A 20747-nucleotide genomic window follows, 5' to 3' on the forward strand; every position below is an offset into this window, starting at 1 on the left:
ATGGTGTATAAAAAGTCATAAACATGGGCTTTACAACTTTTTTATGCCAGGAAACTGGTGTAGGTGAATGATACACCCCTAAACATATTTTCAGTCTGAGATACAAAGACAAGTTGTACCATGCTTGAAAAAATGGGGACTCAAGCAGGTTACAAGGAAACCAAAGCTCACTTACAGTGCATATACTATCAACAAGTAAAGTAATAGCTAAATAAGCCAACAAAGTGTGAGGCAAGAACCAACATCTCTAGGTATGGTTCCATATAAATGCACAAAACTATACAATGTGTGTGACCCAACTTGTTCATGATGGGGTAACTTCCAAAATCATCATAAAGGTCAATGTAAATTATTCATGACCAAAACAGTCTCATTAAGTTTAAGTCGCATTTCCATTCCGGGGAGAAATGTTCATCTACCATGACACGTTAGTCATCATGTTATATGTGTAGACATTGTACAATACATGGCTCCGTAAAGAGGAACAGACAGATTTGATTATTTACCGTACATGGAAAATGAATGACATGATTTCATTCCAAAAGTACCTGACATGTATTTGAGTGAACAGTCCAAGGACAATCACAGGGTTAATTAAGAAGAGCACTTCTTGTGAGAAGCTCAGACCATGTTGGAATTTTCAGCAATTGCTTGATATAGGAGAGATAAATGGCTAGGCTGAGAACCATTGAACGGATTTGATAGATGTGTTTGCATTAATGGATATTGAAACGAGTTATGTATGTGACACAAAAAAAAATATATGAAGAGATGGCAAAGTCCTAGAAAATATGGATGGATGCTAGATTGAAGAACATGACTTGAGAGATAAGAGATAGATAGGCTAGAGGTGAAGGAGAACGGTAGAGACGTCTGATGCAATACTAAAAGCTTCAGTCTCAATCTGTCTGTTGCTATTTCTGGCAAATATCCAGGAAAAAGTCACATATTCATATCATATCATTTCAAATTGTCAATTATTGTCTTACCTGATGGCATTTTAATGCAGTTAAACCATTATGGATTATAGACTATATAGCATTAAACCAGTGCACTCTTCTAAAGCTCATGGGAGTTCCATATGTGACAATACTGCTAATGAGGTAGTGGTATAGTACACATTGTATCTGCTGGCCTAACTTTTCCAGACTGTTTGATTGTGTGACATATGAGACAATTAGACAGATTTACTAATACAATGCAATTTTTAGGTGGTGTAAGCTTCGACTGGACAGTCTAAAATTGCACCAGATTTATCTGGATGATAAATTTGGTGCACCGCCTAGTAGTTGGCTTACTTTGGCCTGGAATCTCAAAATTTCTAAAAAAATCTAAATTTTTACAACAGTTGCTATTGTAATTTTTTTATTATTTATTTTTCAAATCACATTGAAGCTGCTTGATGGTTATTTATAGAATTCCAACAATCCAATATCCTCTGGACCACCTAAGGTATGAAATACTGGAAATTGTTCAATATCTGCCTGATTACTGATGGCTTAGCACCAGGTCCTCATTATATCTCAGCTTCATGGCTGATGTTGACTGAAGCCCTGACACTGACGTATCAACACATCAATGTCAATACATCGGCAATGTCATATGAGCATTGGCTCAACATCAGAGTTTCCACATCAATCAAGAATGTGTCTTGAAGCTAAATGAGTGAGCCACCATCAAGTGGAAGTGCAATCGCTGCTTATTTAAAGGAGATTTTTGAATTTCAAGTCAATTCAGCTTACAGCTTGCTAACAAATCTTCACCCAAATAACTGTACCCAGATCCAGAATTCATTATGCCTACATAAATTTAACTTGGCATTAACTTACCAGCCTGGTTAGTAGTGATATTGACAGAGACATGCTGCGGAGGAAATGGACTTTTATTGGTGACTCCATTCACAGCCTGGATCTCAAAAGTGTAAGGAGTATGTGCCCATAAATTACTAATGAAGACACGAGTGTCCGTTAATCCCATCTGCCGTGGAACAAAATCTACATTGTCATCACATCTGGAGCAACTCCGCCGGTCAGAACGGCACTTCTTGCAGATGATATTGTAAGTGACGTCATCCCTGCCACCAGTTTCACGTGGTGGATACCACTCCAAGGTGATGGAGGTCTCATTGACTATTGAGATGACATTGCGGGGTCCAGAAGGAACACCTAAGGAAAAAAAATCACAAGTCAGTAATTGAGTATCATCTTATTCCGGCTTCCAAAAAGTTTTGCCTAGATTCATGTATGAAAAGTGAAACATTACAATCTACAGTACAAGTGGAGACATTGAACCAGGCCCTCTTTGCATAATATAATGGTACCAACAATAGAAAGTCCACGTGATGACTGAAAATCTTTTTGAGATATTTGAACCTGACTAGCGATTTACAAATCACTAGTCAGACCACACATGGAGTACTGTGTACAGTTCTGGGCTCCTGTAAATAAGGCAGACATAGCAGAGCTGGAGAAGGTCCAGAGGAGGGCAACTAAAGTAATAACTGGAATGGGTGGACTACAGTACCCTGAAAGATTATCAAAATTAGGGTTATTCACTTTAGAAAAAAGACGACTGAGGGGAGATCTAATTACTATGTATAAATATATCAGGGGTCAGTACAGAGATCTATCTCATCATCTATTTATCCCCAGGACTGTGACTGTGACGAGGGGACATCCTCTGCGTCTGGAGGAAAGAAGGTTTGTACACAAACATAGAAAAGGATTCTTTACGGTAAGAGCAGTGAGATTATGGAACTCTCTGCCTGAGGAGGTGGTGATGGTGAGTACAATAAAGGAATTCAAGAGGGGCCTGGATGTATTTCTGGAGTGTAATAATATTACAGGATATAGCTACTAGAGAGGGGTCGTTGATCCAGGGAGTTATCTGATTGCCAGATTGGAGTCGGGAAGGAATTTTTTATTCCCCTAAAGTGGGGAAAATTGGCTTCTACCTCACAGGGTTTTTTTTTGCATTCCTCTGGATCAACTTGCAGGATGACAGGCCGAACTGGATGGACAAATGTCTTTTTTCGGCCTTATGTACTATGTTACTATGTTACTAAAAGGGTTGGACAGTATTTTGATAATGATTGCCTATAATCAGGATAGGGCATCAATATCTCATCGTCAAGGGTCAGACACCCCACGCCCCCAGTGATCAGCTGATGTCTTGTAGCTTTGGCGCTGGCAGTTGGCACCAGAACTACGTAGCTCCATCTATTGTACAGTGGTGCTATATAGTCTATAATCCATAATGGTTTAACTGCATTAAAATGTACAGAGCTGTGTAGTTCTGGCACTGGAGCTACAAGGTAACAGCCGATCAGCAGGAGTGCAGTGTGTCGGACCCCTGCCAGTCTGATATTGATGACCTATCCCAAGTATAGGCTATCAATACCATAATCCTGGACAACTCTTGTAGGCTTATTTCACACAAGCTATACGGAATGAGTTGGGATCAGTTCAGCAAAAAACTGATGGTTTTGCATGGGAGTTTAATCGGTTTTGTCTGCGACTGAATTTAGTGTTTCAGTTTTTTCCATGCGGGTGCAATCAGTTTTTGATGCATTTTTCACACTTATGAAGAAAAAACAAAAGAATAACATTCAAAATCTCCTAGAAACAAGCAGTGAAAAACGCATTGCACCCAAATGCTTTCCGTTTTTTATTCAAGCCTTATTCATTTCTATGGGCCCAGGGCTGCGTGATAAATATAAAATATAGAACACGCTGCAGTTTTTCCTGAACGCAGAGATAATCAGTGATAAGCAATGCTCATATGCACAGACCCATTGAAATGAATGGTAAGGATTCAATCAGTATGCTATCCACAACACACATCGCATCCAAATGGAAAACTAGCTCAAGTGAAAGAAGTCTTAAGGTCAAAGTCTATTTTGCATTTGTATAACCGCATTTTCTATCCATGCAGCTGAATGCAGTTGAATTTTTATCACTATTTAGGATATACAGATATAAAACCTATTGATTGAGGCCTGTGATTGAGGCAGGAGTCCCAGCCGGCCAAATCCTGGCATATTTGTCGGGTAGCGGTCAGATTTCCACGGCACCCCATTATAGGCAATGGGTCCAACGGGAATTCCGGTAACATCCAGAGAGCTTCAACAGCCTGTTTTCTTCCAGAACAGCCTGCCGGAACTCCTGCCAGCAGTGTGAAGGAAGCCTAACATTTATACATTTTTGAGAGAAGGATTGTGAAAAACTTCACCATGTTTTTAGGATTTTTTTTTATGTCATTCACTGTGTGATGTGGATAATAAGAATAACTTTAGTCCACAGGTGGCTACAATTGGGAGAACCAAAAATGGATGTTGTAGTTTTCTTAAGCTTTGTTATTACATATTTTAAAACATTTCTTATGTTGGACAGTTTTTTCATTTGTAGCCTCACTAGTAGTATTGAACCTACAAACTAATGATCACAACCAGGGGCGTACCTTTAGGGGGTGCAGAGGCAGCAGTCGCTACCGGGTCTAAGAGCCTGGGGGGCACAAGGGTCATAAGAAGACACCAATATTATAGTAAGTGCATGCTGGTCAAGTTACACCTCGGGCTGAAGGGAAGTGGTTAGGTCAAGAATTTGGCAGAGATGGGGGTACCGTTTAAATTTTTGCCTAAGGCAGCAGGAAGGCAATGTGCTTCCCTGCCCCTGGCCACAAAGCAATGAGGGAAGGTGGACCAAGCTAAACTCTTGCACCAGGGCCCATAGCTATGCCCTTGATCACTACAATACACTGCCATTTGACTGTATTGTAATATATGTCAATCAGGACTTTTTTTAAAGAGGACCTTTCATCAGTTAAGCCCTAGTCTAATTATGGTCTTACCTTATAGGGTGACCCCGACTGATCCCATGGCACTTTTTTTCCCCCCAAAGACCCCCCCCCGTTCATCTGCTGTTCGGCCCCGTTGACTTTGTTATACTAGGCAGAGACTCGCAGTTTCGCTGGGGGCGGTTCTCTTCTTCCTGGCTGTGAGCGCATCCAATCAGAGCGCACAGCTCTTAGCCAGGGAGGAGCTCATTCTCCCTGGCTAAGAGCCATGGCATCAGTGGGGGCCACCCTATAAGGTAAGACCATAATTAGACTAGGGCTAAACTGATGAAAGGTCCTCTTTAAGGTAAGGGCCTGGATGCCTATGGGGTGACAGTGAGAGCCTGATCCATCATTCAATGCATGCCTCATTCAATGACTGCATCTAAGGGCTCAGTCACATCTGCATCAGAGGCTCCATTTGGGGCCTCCTTCACTGATCCCGCCAAAAAAGCAGCCAAGAAAGTCCTTCATGAACGACTTCTTTCCACTAAAAAGCAGACTCCAGAACGGAATCTGAACAGACATCATTATAGTCCTCTAACAGAGCAGAACAACAGAAATGGGTAGGGCTGGTGTGAACATGCAGAGGTTATAAGGCCAGAATCAAATTAATATAACTTGTATGGCAGTCATATCTACTTGGAAATAACCTTCAAGATCAGACCTTATCTTCACTGTTCTTAAGCTGGTTATGTACTATGCCTCTCTAAGTTGGTTTCTAAAATAAGAACCATAGTTAAAAAGCTTCCCAAAAGATGAACCCATTTGAAAAATGATTTAACAAATTTTTTTTTAAATACTGTTTATAAGTGACTTTCAAATATCATAGACAATGAAGAATAAGGCAAAGATCTAGATGAATTTTTGTTCCTGCTAGCACAGACGCACTTTTATATTATTTTATGTTACTTGTATCAAACACATCCTCTGGGATTCTATTTCAGGCATTTACTACCCACTCAATAAAGTAATACTTTCTGACTTTGTGAACTCTTGCTATTTCTACACTCAAGTGTCGCGGTGTGATTCCCCTTCCTATCTGTTTGAAGAAATGTTGTCCTTCTGAACTTTGTTAAGGGCAGTTAATGTAGTATGTGTAGTACTGGCTTCCCTAGGGTCCAAACTGGTATATGTGGAAATGTGCCAGCCACAACCAAGATTGTCTAGGTCCTTCTGCTGGGGGAAAATGACAAAAATGCTAACTTTGAGTTAAAGGATACCAGAACTAGAAGCAATTAGTATTTGTTATGATTGGGTACCAGAATTAGGGTATGCATCACTCTAAACACTACATTGGTAAGATATGGTTTTGTAAATTAAATTTAAATGGTCAGTTTACTTTGTGACAGAATTTTACGCAATTATTGTGTTGCAATTTTGGCAGAAAATGTTATGTATTAGGGCACATTCCTTTTCAGATCAGCCATGTCCTTTTCCCATAAAGCCATGCTCCTTGGCAAGCTAGTGCAGTGGATATTCCTAAAACTAGATGTGCCAAATTGTGCCAAAGATGTGACAAATTCACATTAGTGCACTCACATTAGTAAATGTGGGCCAATGTTATTTTCACATGTCTTGTTCACTATGTTGCCCCAAGGACAGGATTTGTGCATGGCTATCTATGGACCAAAACAATATTATGTGTAGTAGTTAGAGCACTAGATTCTGCCATTTTAATATTATTTATTTAGAACTTCTTTTATGTCAAGGCCCTCACATTGAATGAAAATCTATCAATTATTCACTATAATGATCTCAGAAGGAACTGTACAGTTAACGGCATGAGAACCTTCAGGCTGTGTGCCTCAGAGTATTGCAGTTACCGTCGGCTATTATTTCACAAACTGTCCCATAAATGTATAGTGTAAAGCTTGTGTCAAGTGATATCTGCATCAAACGGATGCAAGTTGTACACTCTACACATTAAGGAAACCTAGATGTATATGGCAGGGCTACGAAACGTTAACAAGTGCAGCGATGTCATTAGAGTACCATGTCTCTTAATCAAGTTATAACAACCACTTTATAAGCCACTCTAGAATCTGTTTCCACAGTTACCATGTGCTACAAAGTCACATTCCCACCGTTTGAGAGGCCCGGCACATTAGCAATTCATATCTTGTTTTCCTCTGATCTTCATGGCTATTACAGACAGCCATTCAAAGACCAGGGTATGATGGACCCCCTGCCCCTCAAGTCCTAGGTTAAAGTGGATTTAGGACCATGATTGACTTTAGGGCTGAAGAACCCAAGGTAAGTTTGATCCACATTTCTAATGAAAAGCTGCGGTAAAATCCCTTTTTTCATTCAATTCAATATTTTCCACTTAAGTCCAAATCTTCCTCTACCTACAGAGATACAAATCTGCCTCTGGCACTTGTTGTTTATAGGTATGTTTTACAGTTTGACCATAAATTGTAAAATTAAAGATTTTTACTGTATTGTACATTTATTGATTGGTTTAAATACCACTTATCACCGGGGGAGCTGTATTAGCACGGAGCTAAGGATTCTGGGAAGTCAAGCAGAGAGCTAGATATTTCGAAGGGGGCAATTTTGATTAAGTAGTGTATATGACACTATTAATAACGGCAGCTACCAGTATGGGTGATCCTGCTCTTTTTACCTGTTCAAGGAATAATGCTATTTAACCATTTAATGTCACAGAATTTGTAATTATGTGCTTTATATGAAATCCATATATATGTAAGTGATGGGTATACATTAATGCAGTTCTGACAAAGAAAGCAGAGGGTGCCGTACTGTGTCAGTATTTACAGCATTTCAGGGGTCAACATAGAGGCATTATATTGTTTATGCCTTAAAGAGGTTCTCCAGGAATTAAGAAAATGAAAATGCATAAAGAGGACCTTTCACCACTCTGACATGCCTGTTTTAATAGCTTCATGCATTCCCCATGTAATAACAATTCTAGAACATCTATTCTTATGACTCTGTTTCAACTAGAAGTTATGAATGAATTCCTGTCATTCTGCATTAAGGGTACAGAGGGGTGGTAACTAGTTGGAGGTGTGTTCCTGCACAGACTCACTCTATCCAATCAGTGCTGCCATTTTTAGACTGTGCAGGTTCACACCCCCAACTTGTTACCGCCCCTTTATACCCTTACTACAGACTGCTAGTAATTAATTCATAACGTCTAGCAGGAATAATAAAGGAATGGCACAACACACAGATGTAAGAATAGATGTTCCAGAATTGTTTTTACATGGGGAATGCATGAAGCTATTTAAATAGGCATGTTAGGAGTGGTGACAGGTCCTCTTTAAACATTATTTTATTATAAATATGTTCCCAAATACCTTTTATTAGTTATAATTGCTCATTTTATCTAGGGAGAAATCATTAGTAGAAATAAAATGTCCAGCATCCTTTTAGTACAGAGAAAACCTGTCCTAATCACACAGCAGGACAAGTTACTTCACAACATTGACCTAAAAAGCTGCCTCATCCTCCTCTCTGCTCTACTCATCAGGAATGATGTTGAATACAGTTTAATATGATCTTCAGATGAATCTCTGTAGGAATGGAGTTCATGAGGAGACATGAAATATAGAGAGGAGGTGGGTATGTGGCTGATGAGCAGCAGCACTTGTATGCAGTCTCCATTACCACAGCCCCACATTACCATCATCTGTCCTGTCCTTCCTCTCTGTACTTCATGTCTCCTCATGAACTCCAGTCCTACAGAGATTTAGCTGAAGATCTTATCAGCTGTATTCAGGATCATAATCCCTGACAAGCAGAGCAGAGAAGAGGCTAAGGTAGCTGTATAGTTCAGTGTTGTAAGTTGTCCTCCTATGTGATTAGGACAGATTTTGTATGAACTAATAGGACAGCAGCCATTTTATTTCTCCTAATGATTGCTCCCCAGACAAAACAAGCCATTATAACTAATGAAAGGAAATTGGGAATATATTTATAATAAAGTAATATTTATATATTTTTATTTTCTTAATTAAGGGGATTTACCAGGATTTTGATACTGATGACCTCATCTACCATGCCTTTTATGTCTTCTTAGATCAATATCAGCCCTACTACACTTTGGATGGAATGCCCAAATGCAATCTGCAAGCAAGAAGTGCAGTTGTCTCGGGTTATGTTTTCGCTCGTTTCAATGGAAAACTCAGTTTGGCTGAAACATCTATGACATGATCTAAAGAAGGGGCATATGATTTAAAGATTATTTCCAGTGTTTAACAAATGTTAAAAACCAAATGTTACAAAACAAAAATGAAAACACCAGTAAAAAAAAACTCCTAGCATTGTCCTTTTGGTGGATCACTGTTACTTCTATGCTGTACAGTATACACCTCACTTCCCCATAAAAAGGTAGACATAATATTGCATTCCAAATGGGAGCACATAAGTGCTGTTATTGTGGACACATTGGCTAATAACCAGCATTTCAGATTGTCTAGGAAATGGCTGAAATTTTTTTTTTACCAATCTGCCAAGACAATAGAATTCCGGGTAGAATGTGAGTGCTCGTCCTATGACCTTTACTATTATACCTCGTAGAATATGGGACATGTGAGAAAGGACCACAGCACACTTCCATTGTCTCTCTGTAATATATACAGTAGGTGTTGGCGCAGCATTACGGTATGGTCACAGTCCTGTATTGATCAATCTGGATGTACAGACAGCATGCAAACGAGTCGCTGTTATCTCCATTATCACACATCCATCAACATCTAGCGGTGCTTGTTATCATGCAGAGCAGGCATCCTGAAAGCCAATACCATCTATTCTGAAGCTTTCTGATGATACCTAGCAATAATCATATATTGATCAAATTGTTCCTAGTATAAATGTAGAGAATGATAAAAGTAGAGTTCATTAATGGTGAAAAAAAATATATCACCCTTGTTTACATTTTAGCATGCAGTGGTTGTCCTCCAACTTGTTCTTCTGTTCTTCCTTTCCAGTAGAATCAAATATGCAAATATACAACATTATTCCAAGTGCAAAATATCTAGTAGACTGCAGGCTGCCTGTACTCTGTTGACAGACTCAAGATTACGGGCTATCAGAAGTCAAATCAGATGGAATCTGAAATTCCCATGTGTTATATATGAATATTGCATTAGGCTTCGATTACATTTCCGTTTGGCAAAAAGTTTTTTCCGGCAGATGAGCAGACTACCGGAGTTACAGTAGCCATCATAGATAGAAACCGACAGGCACCGTTTTATCCCCTTTAACTATAATGGGATCGGGTGGGTTTCCAGCATAAATGCTGACTTTCTGCAGGAGAAATACCACTGCATTCAGCTGCATTTATACTGGAAACCCACCAGACTTTTTCTGGTTATGCCGAATACGGTAACTCCGGCAGTCTGCTTCTGTGCCATGAAAGACTACCAGATTCACCAAATGAAAATGTCAACCTAGCATATACTAAGAAAGAATATGTTGACATACAGCTAGCTCACTTTCCAAGGAAATTTCTCACTTGGAAGCAGAGACTGAGTCCATTTTAAGCAGCTACCCTTACCAGGCTGACTAAACAAGCTACCTTCATAATATAATCTGTCGCCATACTATAGTAATAATCGGCTTACTTCATTTTTCAGCTCTAGCAGTTTTGGAAGTAAATTTTAATGCACTGAACCAATGTGGCTAACTATATTTCAATGACTGAGTTCAGCATTAAGCCATTAAACCTAATTATATATAAGCAATGCATTCTGGATCACTGATGGAGTCAGGGTTTAACTCCTCTGGGCTTTGTACAGTATATCTGTGAGGCAATGGAATTTAATCCTTCTAAAATAAGATACATTCATGTATTTTTCAGCCAACATAGTAGTTGTAATTCTTAAAAGGCCTTGCTACACAAATAATTACTGCCCCAGCCTCCCCAGTTTACATAGAGAAAAAAGGGTCCCAACATAAAACAGACTAGCTTAAATCTTATTCCCTCCCCCCCTATTTATTTTATTTTATTTTTTTGCAGAAAAGGTTAATCCTGCCTCAGAGCAGTTTCACCCTCCTGTGTTTTCTAATGTTGCAGTGCCTGTGGAAAACAGAGCTAAGCCAACCGGAATCCACCCTTTTAAATTCCCCAGGCCAGTACAATGCAGTAGTATCTAGATGTTTGGTGCCAAAAGGACTCACGATGAGAACTATGAGTTTTACCACCTCTTTGTGCCCCTTACTATCACCTATGGTTGATCTAATGTCATCTTGTGTATCGATTTCCAGGTCCTGTATAATATGCATATTCTTTCCCTTGCAATGTACTATTAAAGTTTAATATACCTGGTCTACCAGCAGATGGCGACAACAATGGCAGAGCTAGTTTGCCTAGAGTGGAATCTCCTATCCATTCTAGCCTTCTCTAGAGAGGGAGGAGTTTTAGTTAGTGAAAGTTAGTCTAGCTTACCCCCAGTTAGGGGAAGAAGCAGGCCCTCGTCCCTGTTGGATGGGCCTTGCCAAAGCCAGCCAGAGTACCCTCAACTCTGCTGGAACAAGAGAAAAATAAGGAGCCCCAGAAGCCAGGAAGAAAGGTTCCCTGGATAAAGATAAAGAGAGAGCGAAATAAAGATAAAGATAAACGATTCAGATAGAGATAAAGATAGACTACCAAGCTAAGTACAGCAGAAGAGAAATGTTTCTATTTAATCCTGATAGCACAGCAGAGCTAAAGAAAGTGAACGATGTAGTGGTGCCTAATGTGTTTTCCTGCCAAAACCTTTGCCAAAGCTTGCTGGTGACCAAGATAAATTTGGAAGTTTGTTCCTCTGATGTAAGTTTATTCAAGTAAAACTGTTTTCAACGTTATACAAAGTCTGGACTCAATTAATTTTCTTCATCCCCTTCAACAACTATCCCTTGCTCTGCAATGGGCAATCACACTTGGGGTTATAGGCAACCCTTACAGCACTCTGGCATTCCTACACCTGGGTACCACCATCACCATCTACTTAGGGGGACCTAGTCCCTCATTGCTGAAATGCAACTGGCATCACGACAAACTTTTAACTCTTATAACATCTTAAAGGAACCCCTAGCGTAGGACCTTGTTGCACGTACTTTAACTCGAATATTTTTCATGTACTCAGCCCTCAATCCAGGGTTTGTGATGGTGGTTTCAAAATACATCATTCAAATCAAGTTGTTTTGATCTGTCTTAGTTATTCACACATGATTTCTGTTTTCTTAGCTATTACTCGGTAACCCAATTCAGCCTGGTGGTTCAGTGGGGTCCTGGGTTCGAATGTAACCAAGGTTTAAAGGGGTTTTCCCATCTCAACATCTCATCACGAATGTAAGATATGTAATGGTCCAACCTCTAGGACCTGTTCTTATTTCCAGAAAAGGGCCCCTAAAGGAGAAGAAAAGCACACTGAACATGTGCGGCTACCCTCCACTCACCACTATGGGAGCACTGGTTTGGCTATTTCTGAAAGTCCCACAGAAGTGAATGGAGAAGAGGCCATACACGTGTTATGTGCACTCCTTCACTTTGTAGACCTCGTTCTGCACAAAGGAGCAAGTCCGAGAGGTCTGACATTTGGGAATTCTGGTGGCTCAGTGCTTAGCACTGGTGCCTTGCAGCACTGAGGTCCTGGGTTTGAATCTGATCAGGGACAACGTCTGTATAAAGTTTGTATGTTCTCCCCGTGTTTTTCCTGGGCACTCGACTTTCCTCCAAAGACATACTAATAGAGAACTTAGATTATGAGCCCCACTGGGGACAGTAATAATGTCTTTACAGCACTATTTGTGGCATATATTGTGAAATTGGCCCTACTGTGTATTTGAAATAGGAGCGATAACAATCTTTGTACAAAGCTGTGGAATACGTTGCCCCGAAAGAAAATAAATATTGAGGGAAACGTCTAGATTAGAACAATTTGGTGAAAGCTCACAGATCAACCATTTATCTATCACAGTTTACTTCTGTGGTTTTTCCATTATATGATCTTGAGGTCGCGTTATGTTTTTTCATGCTTCAACTAAATCATTTCTGCTCAAAAATATACGGCTTGGCCTGAGACAGTGATACTGACGCCTCTGTGAGCTGTGTATTACCATGCTTACTACATCTAGAATGAAATGATGCCTGCTGGCCAGAAAGGGAGGTTTATTTAGTGCTCAATGTGGTATCGGCCAGCAAATTGCTTTGTGTATATTGACTGGAATGCTCCATAGGGGGCTAGAAATGGCTGCAGAGTTACAAACCTCTGGTTCTGTATAGATACAGACACTTATTCTGCAGCAGTTTTAGCATCCTCAGAGTTAACCTGCAATGAGCTTGTTCAACTCCCAAAGTAATAATAACGCCATTAATATTACATGAAAGCTGTGGTGTAACCTTTTGGGACAGAAGAAGAAAAGATGGCTCTGGTGTTATGTACGATGGCAAATTTGTAAATTCATTTCCCTGCTAATCGTACAGAGCTATGAAACGAGGTCAGAAGGGGCTTCCAGACGGATAATAAATGTGTTTCATTGTGGAAAGCCAGCCGTCCTCCTAACATCTGCAAGGGAACAAGCTTCTCTTTTTTTTCCCAAATTGTCAGAAATAAAATTAGCAGCAAAGCTAAAATTTGCCTGTGGAGCTTCTATAAAATACTGGAGACAAAAAAAGCAGAATGCACACAGTAACATAGTAACATATTATATAAGGCTGAAAAAAAACATTTGTCCATCCAGTTCGGCCTGTCATCCTGCAAGTTGATCCAGAGAAAGGCAAAAAAAAAAAACTGTGAGGTAGAAGCCAATTTTCCCCACTTAAGGGGGAAAAAATTCCTTTCCGAATCCAATCAGGCAATCAGATAACTCCCTGGATCAACAACCCCTCTCTAGTAGATATAGCCTGTAATATTATTACACTCCAGAAATACATCCAGGCCCCTCTTGAACTCTTTTAGTGAACTCATCATCACCACCTCCTCAGGTAGAGAGTTCCATAGTCTCACTGCTCTTACCGTAAAGAATCCTCTTCTATGTTTGTGTACAAACCTTCTTTCCTCCAGATGCAGAGGATGTCCCCTTGTCACAGTCCTGGGGATAAATAGATGATGGGAGAGATCTCTGTACTGACTACTGATATATTTATACATAGTTATTAGATCTCCCCTCAGTCGTCTTTTTCTAAAGTGAATAACCCTAATGTTGATAATCTTTCAGGGTACTGTAGTCCCCCCATTCCAGTTATTACTTTAGTTGCTCTTCTCTGAACCCTCTTCAGCTCTGCTATGTCTGCCTTGTTCACAGAAGCCCAGAACTGTACACAGTACTCCATGTGTGGTCTGACTAGTGATTTGTAAAGTGGTAGGACTGCTAACTTCCAGTAATCTGTCAACCCGATCCGCGATGTGTCGAACTCGAGCACCAGGAAGACAACTCACCGTTCGACGATTCCGGTCTTTGTGACATATCACCCTATCTGTGCCCCTAATAATTGAGGCTCCCACTACCAGCACCTGGCTGGTCTGCCGTGCTCTCCTGGTCTCCTGCTTACTGGAGCCGACATTACCCTGACTGGTAGAGGAAGCGTCCAGCTGCAGCAGTGCTCTCTCTGAACTGACATCCACCTCATCTGCCAACCGTGCAAACTTGTTGGGGAGTGTCAGATCAGGGCTAGCCTCCCTGTAACTTTTTCCTCTCCCCCGCTTTCTAACTGTTATCCAGCTAGCTACTTTACTTTCCTGAGCATCCTTGCTACCACCCTCCCCCACATCTACCCTATAGAGTGCTTGCTCAGTGAGCAGCAAACTTTTCCAAATTGTCAACGCTTCTCAGTGTTGAAATATGCCTGGTTAGATACTTGATGTGCGATTCCAAACGGGCAATTTGCTCATATTTTGAGCAAAGATATGCACCCTCAAACGGCTGTTTCAGGACTGCATACATTAGACAAGATGTGCACTGGACTGCGCTGTCAATAATGGAGCACATACTAAATGGGACGCAAGAAAAGAGAAAAATACAATATACCGTATTTTTTGCCCCATAAGACGCACTTTCCCCCCCCAAAAAATGGGGGGAAATGCCCCTGCATCTTATGGGGCGAATGCTGACATTTTTACATTGCAGGGTGCGATGTATGAGCGAACAGGGAGGGACTGGGAGGAGGAGCTGGGGCCGGCAATTGCGGCGGGGCCGGTGCAGTCACTGTACTCCAGCCTCTCCGCACCAGTGCTGCACTATACAAATATAAAATGTCTCATTCAATTAAAAGTGATTAAACATGCCCCCCCCCCCACTTTTAATATTACCGTACACCCTAACAGCTTCTGTAGAATGCAGGCAGGCTGGGCGGGCGGCAGCGTAACTCCCTGATGTCACGTGCCTGTGCCGCCTACTTTATGAATTAAGCAGGTGGCGCAGGCACGTGACGTCAGTGAGTGATGCGCCGGCCGCCCGGCCTGCCTGCCTGCATTATACAGAAGCTGTTAGGGTGTACGGTAATATTAGGAGTGAGGGGGCATGTTTAATTACTTTTAATTGAATGAGACATTTTATATTTGTATACTGCAGCACTGGAGCGGTGGGGGGGGAATCTGTGGATGACAGTTTTATGGGGGACATCTGTGGATGGCACTGTTAAGGGGTGGGGGGTCTGTGGATGGCACTGTTAAGGGGTGGGGGGTCTGTGGATGGCACTGTTATGGGCTGGGGGGGTCTGTGGATGGCACATATATAACAGTGCCATCCACAGATCCTCTATAACAGTGCCATCCACAGATCCCCCATAACAGTGCATTCCACAGATCCCCCATAACAGTGCATTCCACAGATCTCCCATAACAGTGCCATCCACAGGTCCCCCATAACAGTGCCATCCACAGATCCCCCATAACAGTGCCACCCACAGATCCCCCATAACAGTGCCACCCACAGATCCCCCATAACAGTGCCATCCACAGATCCCCCATAACAGTGCCATCCACAGATCCCCCATAACAGTGCCAGCCACAGATCCCCCCCTGTAACAGTATTCTTCACAGATCCCCCATAACAGTGTCCATCACAGATCCCCCCATAACAGTGCGTCATCCACAGATCCCCCATAACAGTGCGTCATCCACAAATCCCCCCATAACAGTGCATCATCCACAGATGCCCCATAACAGTGCCATCCACAGATCCCCCATAACAGTGTCAGCCACAGATCCCCTCTGTAACAGTATCCTTCACAGATCCCCCCCTATAACAGTGTTCGTCACAGATCCCCCCATAACAGTGCGTCATCCACAGATCCCCCCATAACAGTGCGTCATCCACAGATCCCCCCATAACAGTGCATCATCCACAGATCCCCCATAACAGTGCCATCCCCAGATCCCCCATAACAGTGTCCTTCACAGATCCCCCCATAACAGTGTCCTTCACAGATCCCCCATAATAGTGCCATCCACAGATACCCAGTAAAAGTGCCATCCACAGACCACCATTAGTTCCAAACCCACCAAAAGCACACCTTTTGGTTAAAAATATTTTTTTTCTTATTTTCCTCCCCAAAAACCTAGGTGCGTCTTATGGGCCAGTGCGTCTTATATGACGAAAAATACGGTAGTGCAGTGATAAGAATCTAACTTACTGAAGTCCCCCCTAAAGTCCCTGAATCTAAAGTCATGTAATCTAAAGTCACACACTTAAAGGGAACCTGTCATCTGGATTTTGGGTATAGAGCTGAGGACATGGACTGCTAGATCGCCGCTAGCACATCTGCGAAATCTAGTCCCCATAGCTCTCTGTGCTTTTATTGTGTCAAAAAACGATTTTATATATATATATATATATATATATATATACACTCAAAAAAATAAAGGGAACACTTAAACAACACAATGTAACTCCAAGTCAATCACACTTCTGTGAAATCAAACTGTCCACTTAGGAAGCAACACTGAGTGACAATCAATTTCACATGCTGTTGTGCAAATGGGATAGACAACAGGTGGAAATTATAGGCAATTAGCAAGACACCCCCAATAAAGGAGTGGTTCTGCAGGTGGTGAACAAAGACCACTTCTCAGTTCCTATGCTTCCTGGCTGATGTTTTGGTCACTTTTGAATGCTGGCGGTGCTTTCACTCTAGTGGTAGCATGATACGGAGTCTACAACCCACACAAGTGGCTCAGGTAGTGCAGCTTATCCAGGATGGCACATCAATGCGAGCTGTGGCAAGAAGGTTTGCTGTGTCTGTCAGCGTAGTGTCCAGAGCATGGAGGCGCTACCAGGAGACAGGCCAGTACATCAGGAGACGTGGAGGAGCCCGTAGGAGGGCAACAACCCAGCAGCAGGACCGCTAACTCCGCCTTTGTGCAAGAAGGAACAGGAGGAGCACTGCCAGAGCCCTGCAAAATGACCTCCAGCAGGCCACAAATGTGCATGTGTCTGCTCAAACGGTCAGAAACAGACTCCATGAGGGTGATATGAGGGCCCGACGTCCACAGGTGGGGGTTGTGCTTACAGCCCAACACCGTGCAGGACGTTTGGCATTTGCCAGAGAACACCAAGATTGGCAAATTCGCCACTGGCGCCCTGTGCTCTTCACAGATGAAAGCAGGTTCACACTGAGCACATGTGACAGACGTGACAGAGTCTGGAGATGCTGTGGAGAACGTTCTGCTGCACGCAACATCCTCCAGCATGACCGGTTTGGCATTGGGTCAGTAATGGTGTGGGGTGGCATTTCTTTGGAGGGCCGCACAGCCCTCCATGTGCTCGCCAGAGGTAGCCTGAATACCATTAGATACCGAGATGAGATCCTCAGACCCCTTGTGAGACCATATGCTGGTGCGGTTGGCCCTGGGTTCCTCTTAATGCAAGACAATGCTAGACCTCATGTGGCTGGAGTGTGTCAGCAGTTCCTGCAAGACGAAGGCATTGATGCTATGGACTGGCCTGCCCGTTCCCCAGACCTGAATCCAATTGAGCACATCTGGGACATCATGTCTCGCTCTATCCACCAACATCACATTGCACCACAGACTGTCCAGCAGTTGGCAGATGCTTTAGTCCAGGTCTGGGAGGAGATCCCTCAGGAGACCGTCTGCCACCTCATCAGGAGCATGCACAGGCGTTGTAGGGAGGTCATACAGGCACGTGGAGGCCACACACACTACGGAGGCCACACACACTACTGAGCCTCATTTTGAATTGTTTTAAGGACATTACATCAAAGTTGGATCAGCCTGTAGTGTGTTTTTCCACTTTAATTTTGAGTGTGACTCCAAATCCAGACCTCCATGGGTTGAAAAATTTGATTTCCATTTTTTTTTTTTTTGTGTGATTTGTTGTCAGCACATTCAACTATGTAAAGAACAAAGTATTTCAGAAGAATATTTAATTAACTCAGATCTAGGATGTGTTATTTTTGTGTTCCCTTTATTTTTTTGAGCAGTGTATATATATAAATGAGGCAAGTAAGAAGCCCAAGGAGCTGTTACTAACATTTCCAGAGCCCAGCTATGCCTACTGTGAAGGAGCCCAGCACCCCCCGCATACTCCGAATCTCCTCCTTGCTCCCCGACGTCACAAAGCTAGAGCGCCGTAATCTCGCAATGCGCGAGCTAGCGCATGCGCAGTGTCGGCATAGAGTTCCTTCCATGTGCTGGCATCAGCCTCAGGGAACGAACTGTGCATGCACTAGCTCGCGCATCGCGAGATTACGACGCTCTAGCTTTGTGACGTCAGGGAGAAAGGAGGAGATTTGGAGGATGCGGGGTGGTGCTGGGCTACTTCACAGTGGGTGTGACTGCACTCCGAGAGTCAGGGAACGCTGGACTCATCTCTGAAGCATGGAGGAGATAACACTCATCTAAGGTTCACTTACATATCTATAAAATCTTTTTTTGACACAATAAGAGCTATGGGGACTGGATATTGCGGATGTGCCAGCGGCGATCTAGCAGCCCATGTCCTCAGCTCTATACCCAAAATCCAGGTGACAGGTTCCCTTCAATACAAACACTTAAAAAACAAACACGCGAACGCTCACAAACTCGCGTTATTTGCCTGCTTGTATAAATGCAGATCTGACCCATCACAGTATATTATACTACGCTGCTACAGCATATGATAACTAAATTATACAGCGGTTGCATAATACGTCCTTATATTCAGTAAGCCATTAAGGACAAGAACTGTGGTATCAAAACCAACAGCGTCCAAATCATTAATAACCAGGGCGTAAGGCTGATACAGCTACCCCAAGAAGGCTCACGAAATGCAATGGTAAATGTTTAGAAATGCTGTGCTACTTTCTTAATAAATCTTTTGAGTATAGGTTACAAAATTTGCTATAAAGACATAGATTTATATGATAAAATGCCTATTGTCTGCATCTACCACTACATGAAGATAAGGAGCCTACTGTATACTTTTATATACCGGACACAATAATATCAGTGTACAGTCCACCCACAAATATCAGTTATTTCCTATCCACAGAATAGAGAATATGTGTCTGACCATTGGAGGTCTAAATTGTGGTGCCAGCAAAGATCACAACAAGGGAGATAGCCAAACTCCCATAGCTTTGGCTATCTCCAGTAGTCCCACAGAGCTGAATGGTTTCTCACCGTACATGAGTGACCACCACGCTATTCAAACAGAGGGACACATGACCGCTATTCTCATGATCAGAGGGGGCCCCAAAGGTCAAATCTCACCCCTGATGAGACACTTGCCACCTGTCCTGTTGATAAAGAATACCTGTGTTTTATACAGTCGCTGCTCTGGTAGCAGCAGCAAAGCCTCTGTGCTTGTACCGCTACTTGGTGATGCATGCGCGACATTGTCAGGGTCAAGCAAGATGTCTGGCTCTGTCAATCAAGCAGTGGGGACAGCCCTTCGATGCTCAAAAATGTGTTTGATGAACGAATTGATTCGTATGAATTGATTAACTCATCGCTAATGTGCAGTCGCTAATGTGCAGCCTGTCAGAGACCTCTTTTTTCCTACTTGCAAAAGAAGTCTCTGGCAGGCTGTTCCAGCAGAGAACAGCCTGTGGGAGCTCTGTGGATCCAGCTGTTTTTGTCCAGCCGAATCCCGGCATGTTTGCCAGGTAGTGGCCAGATCTCTGCCATATCCCATTACAGTCAATTGGGGTGGCGGGCACTGTGGTAACTGCCTGCTATGCTAGACCCAGAGAGCTCCAGAACAGCCTTCTGGAGCTAATAACTAGAGAAGTTTTGTAAAATACGATTCGGCTGCTTTGCAGAATTTTACAAAATAAATTGGCTTCGTAACGAATTACTTCGCCATTAAGCGCATTTTTTTGTAAGTAGCAGATGCAATGACAGGGAGCTGCAATAGCGTCACTCCCCATTGTTTTACCCCTCATATGCTGCATTCATACATGATCGCGCCATCTGAGAGTAAAAACTGTGTAAAAGTAACAGAAATAAATGGAATCATACTTACCACCTCCATTGCTTGAAGATCTGGTGTGAAATCTTGCGCGGCCCGAGATGACGTTGTCACGCTGGCCAGCGTGGTGATGTTATACATCACCACGCACGGGATTTCGGCCAAGATCTTCAATCAAGATTGCGTCTGGCCCATCGCGAGCAAATGGAGGAGGCAAGTATGATAGTTTTTGTTTTTTTACACTGTGTCAGGTTAACTGAATTTGCTACCATGAAGCACAAGGAAATTCAACTTCGCAGCCAATCGAAGTTATCCTGAAATTCGGATCGAATTCCACTTCATTGGATTCGATTCGCTCATCTTTACTAATAATATACAAACTGAAAAGAATGGCATGGTATGAAACAGGCAGGAAGTGCTCAAACCTACATGCAGTTGTGCATATATATACAGGGGAGCAAATCCTGCACTTGCGGCCCGTTGCTAATGGCGATCCCCAGCAAAAATGCATACAGTGGAGGATGCCCGCAGCGAACCACAAGTATCAC

At 42.4% G+C, this 20747-nt stretch overlaps 1 protein-coding gene across 3 annotated transcripts in view; it reads right to left on the reverse strand.

Annotated features, from left to right (window-relative positions):
- The window catches only part of EPHB1 (EPH receptor B1), a 327629-nt gene that overhangs the window by 64499 nt on the left and 242383 nt on the right, over positions 1 to 20747 (reverse strand). For all 3 annotated transcript variants that reach the window (XM_040427671.1, XM_040427670.1, XM_040427673.1), the window contains exon 5: positions 1830 to 2165. In XM_040427671.1, the coding sequence (XP_040283605.1) occupies positions 1830 to 2165 (336 nt within the window). The remainder of the gene's footprint in view (positions 1 to 1829; positions 2166 to 20747) is intronic.

The sequence above is a fragment of the Bufo bufo genome, chromosome 4, assembly GCF_905171765.1.
Source record: "Bufo bufo chromosome 4, aBufBuf1.1, whole genome shotgun sequence".
NCBI lineage: Eukaryota > Metazoa > Chordata > Amphibia > Anura > Bufonidae > Bufo > Bufo bufo.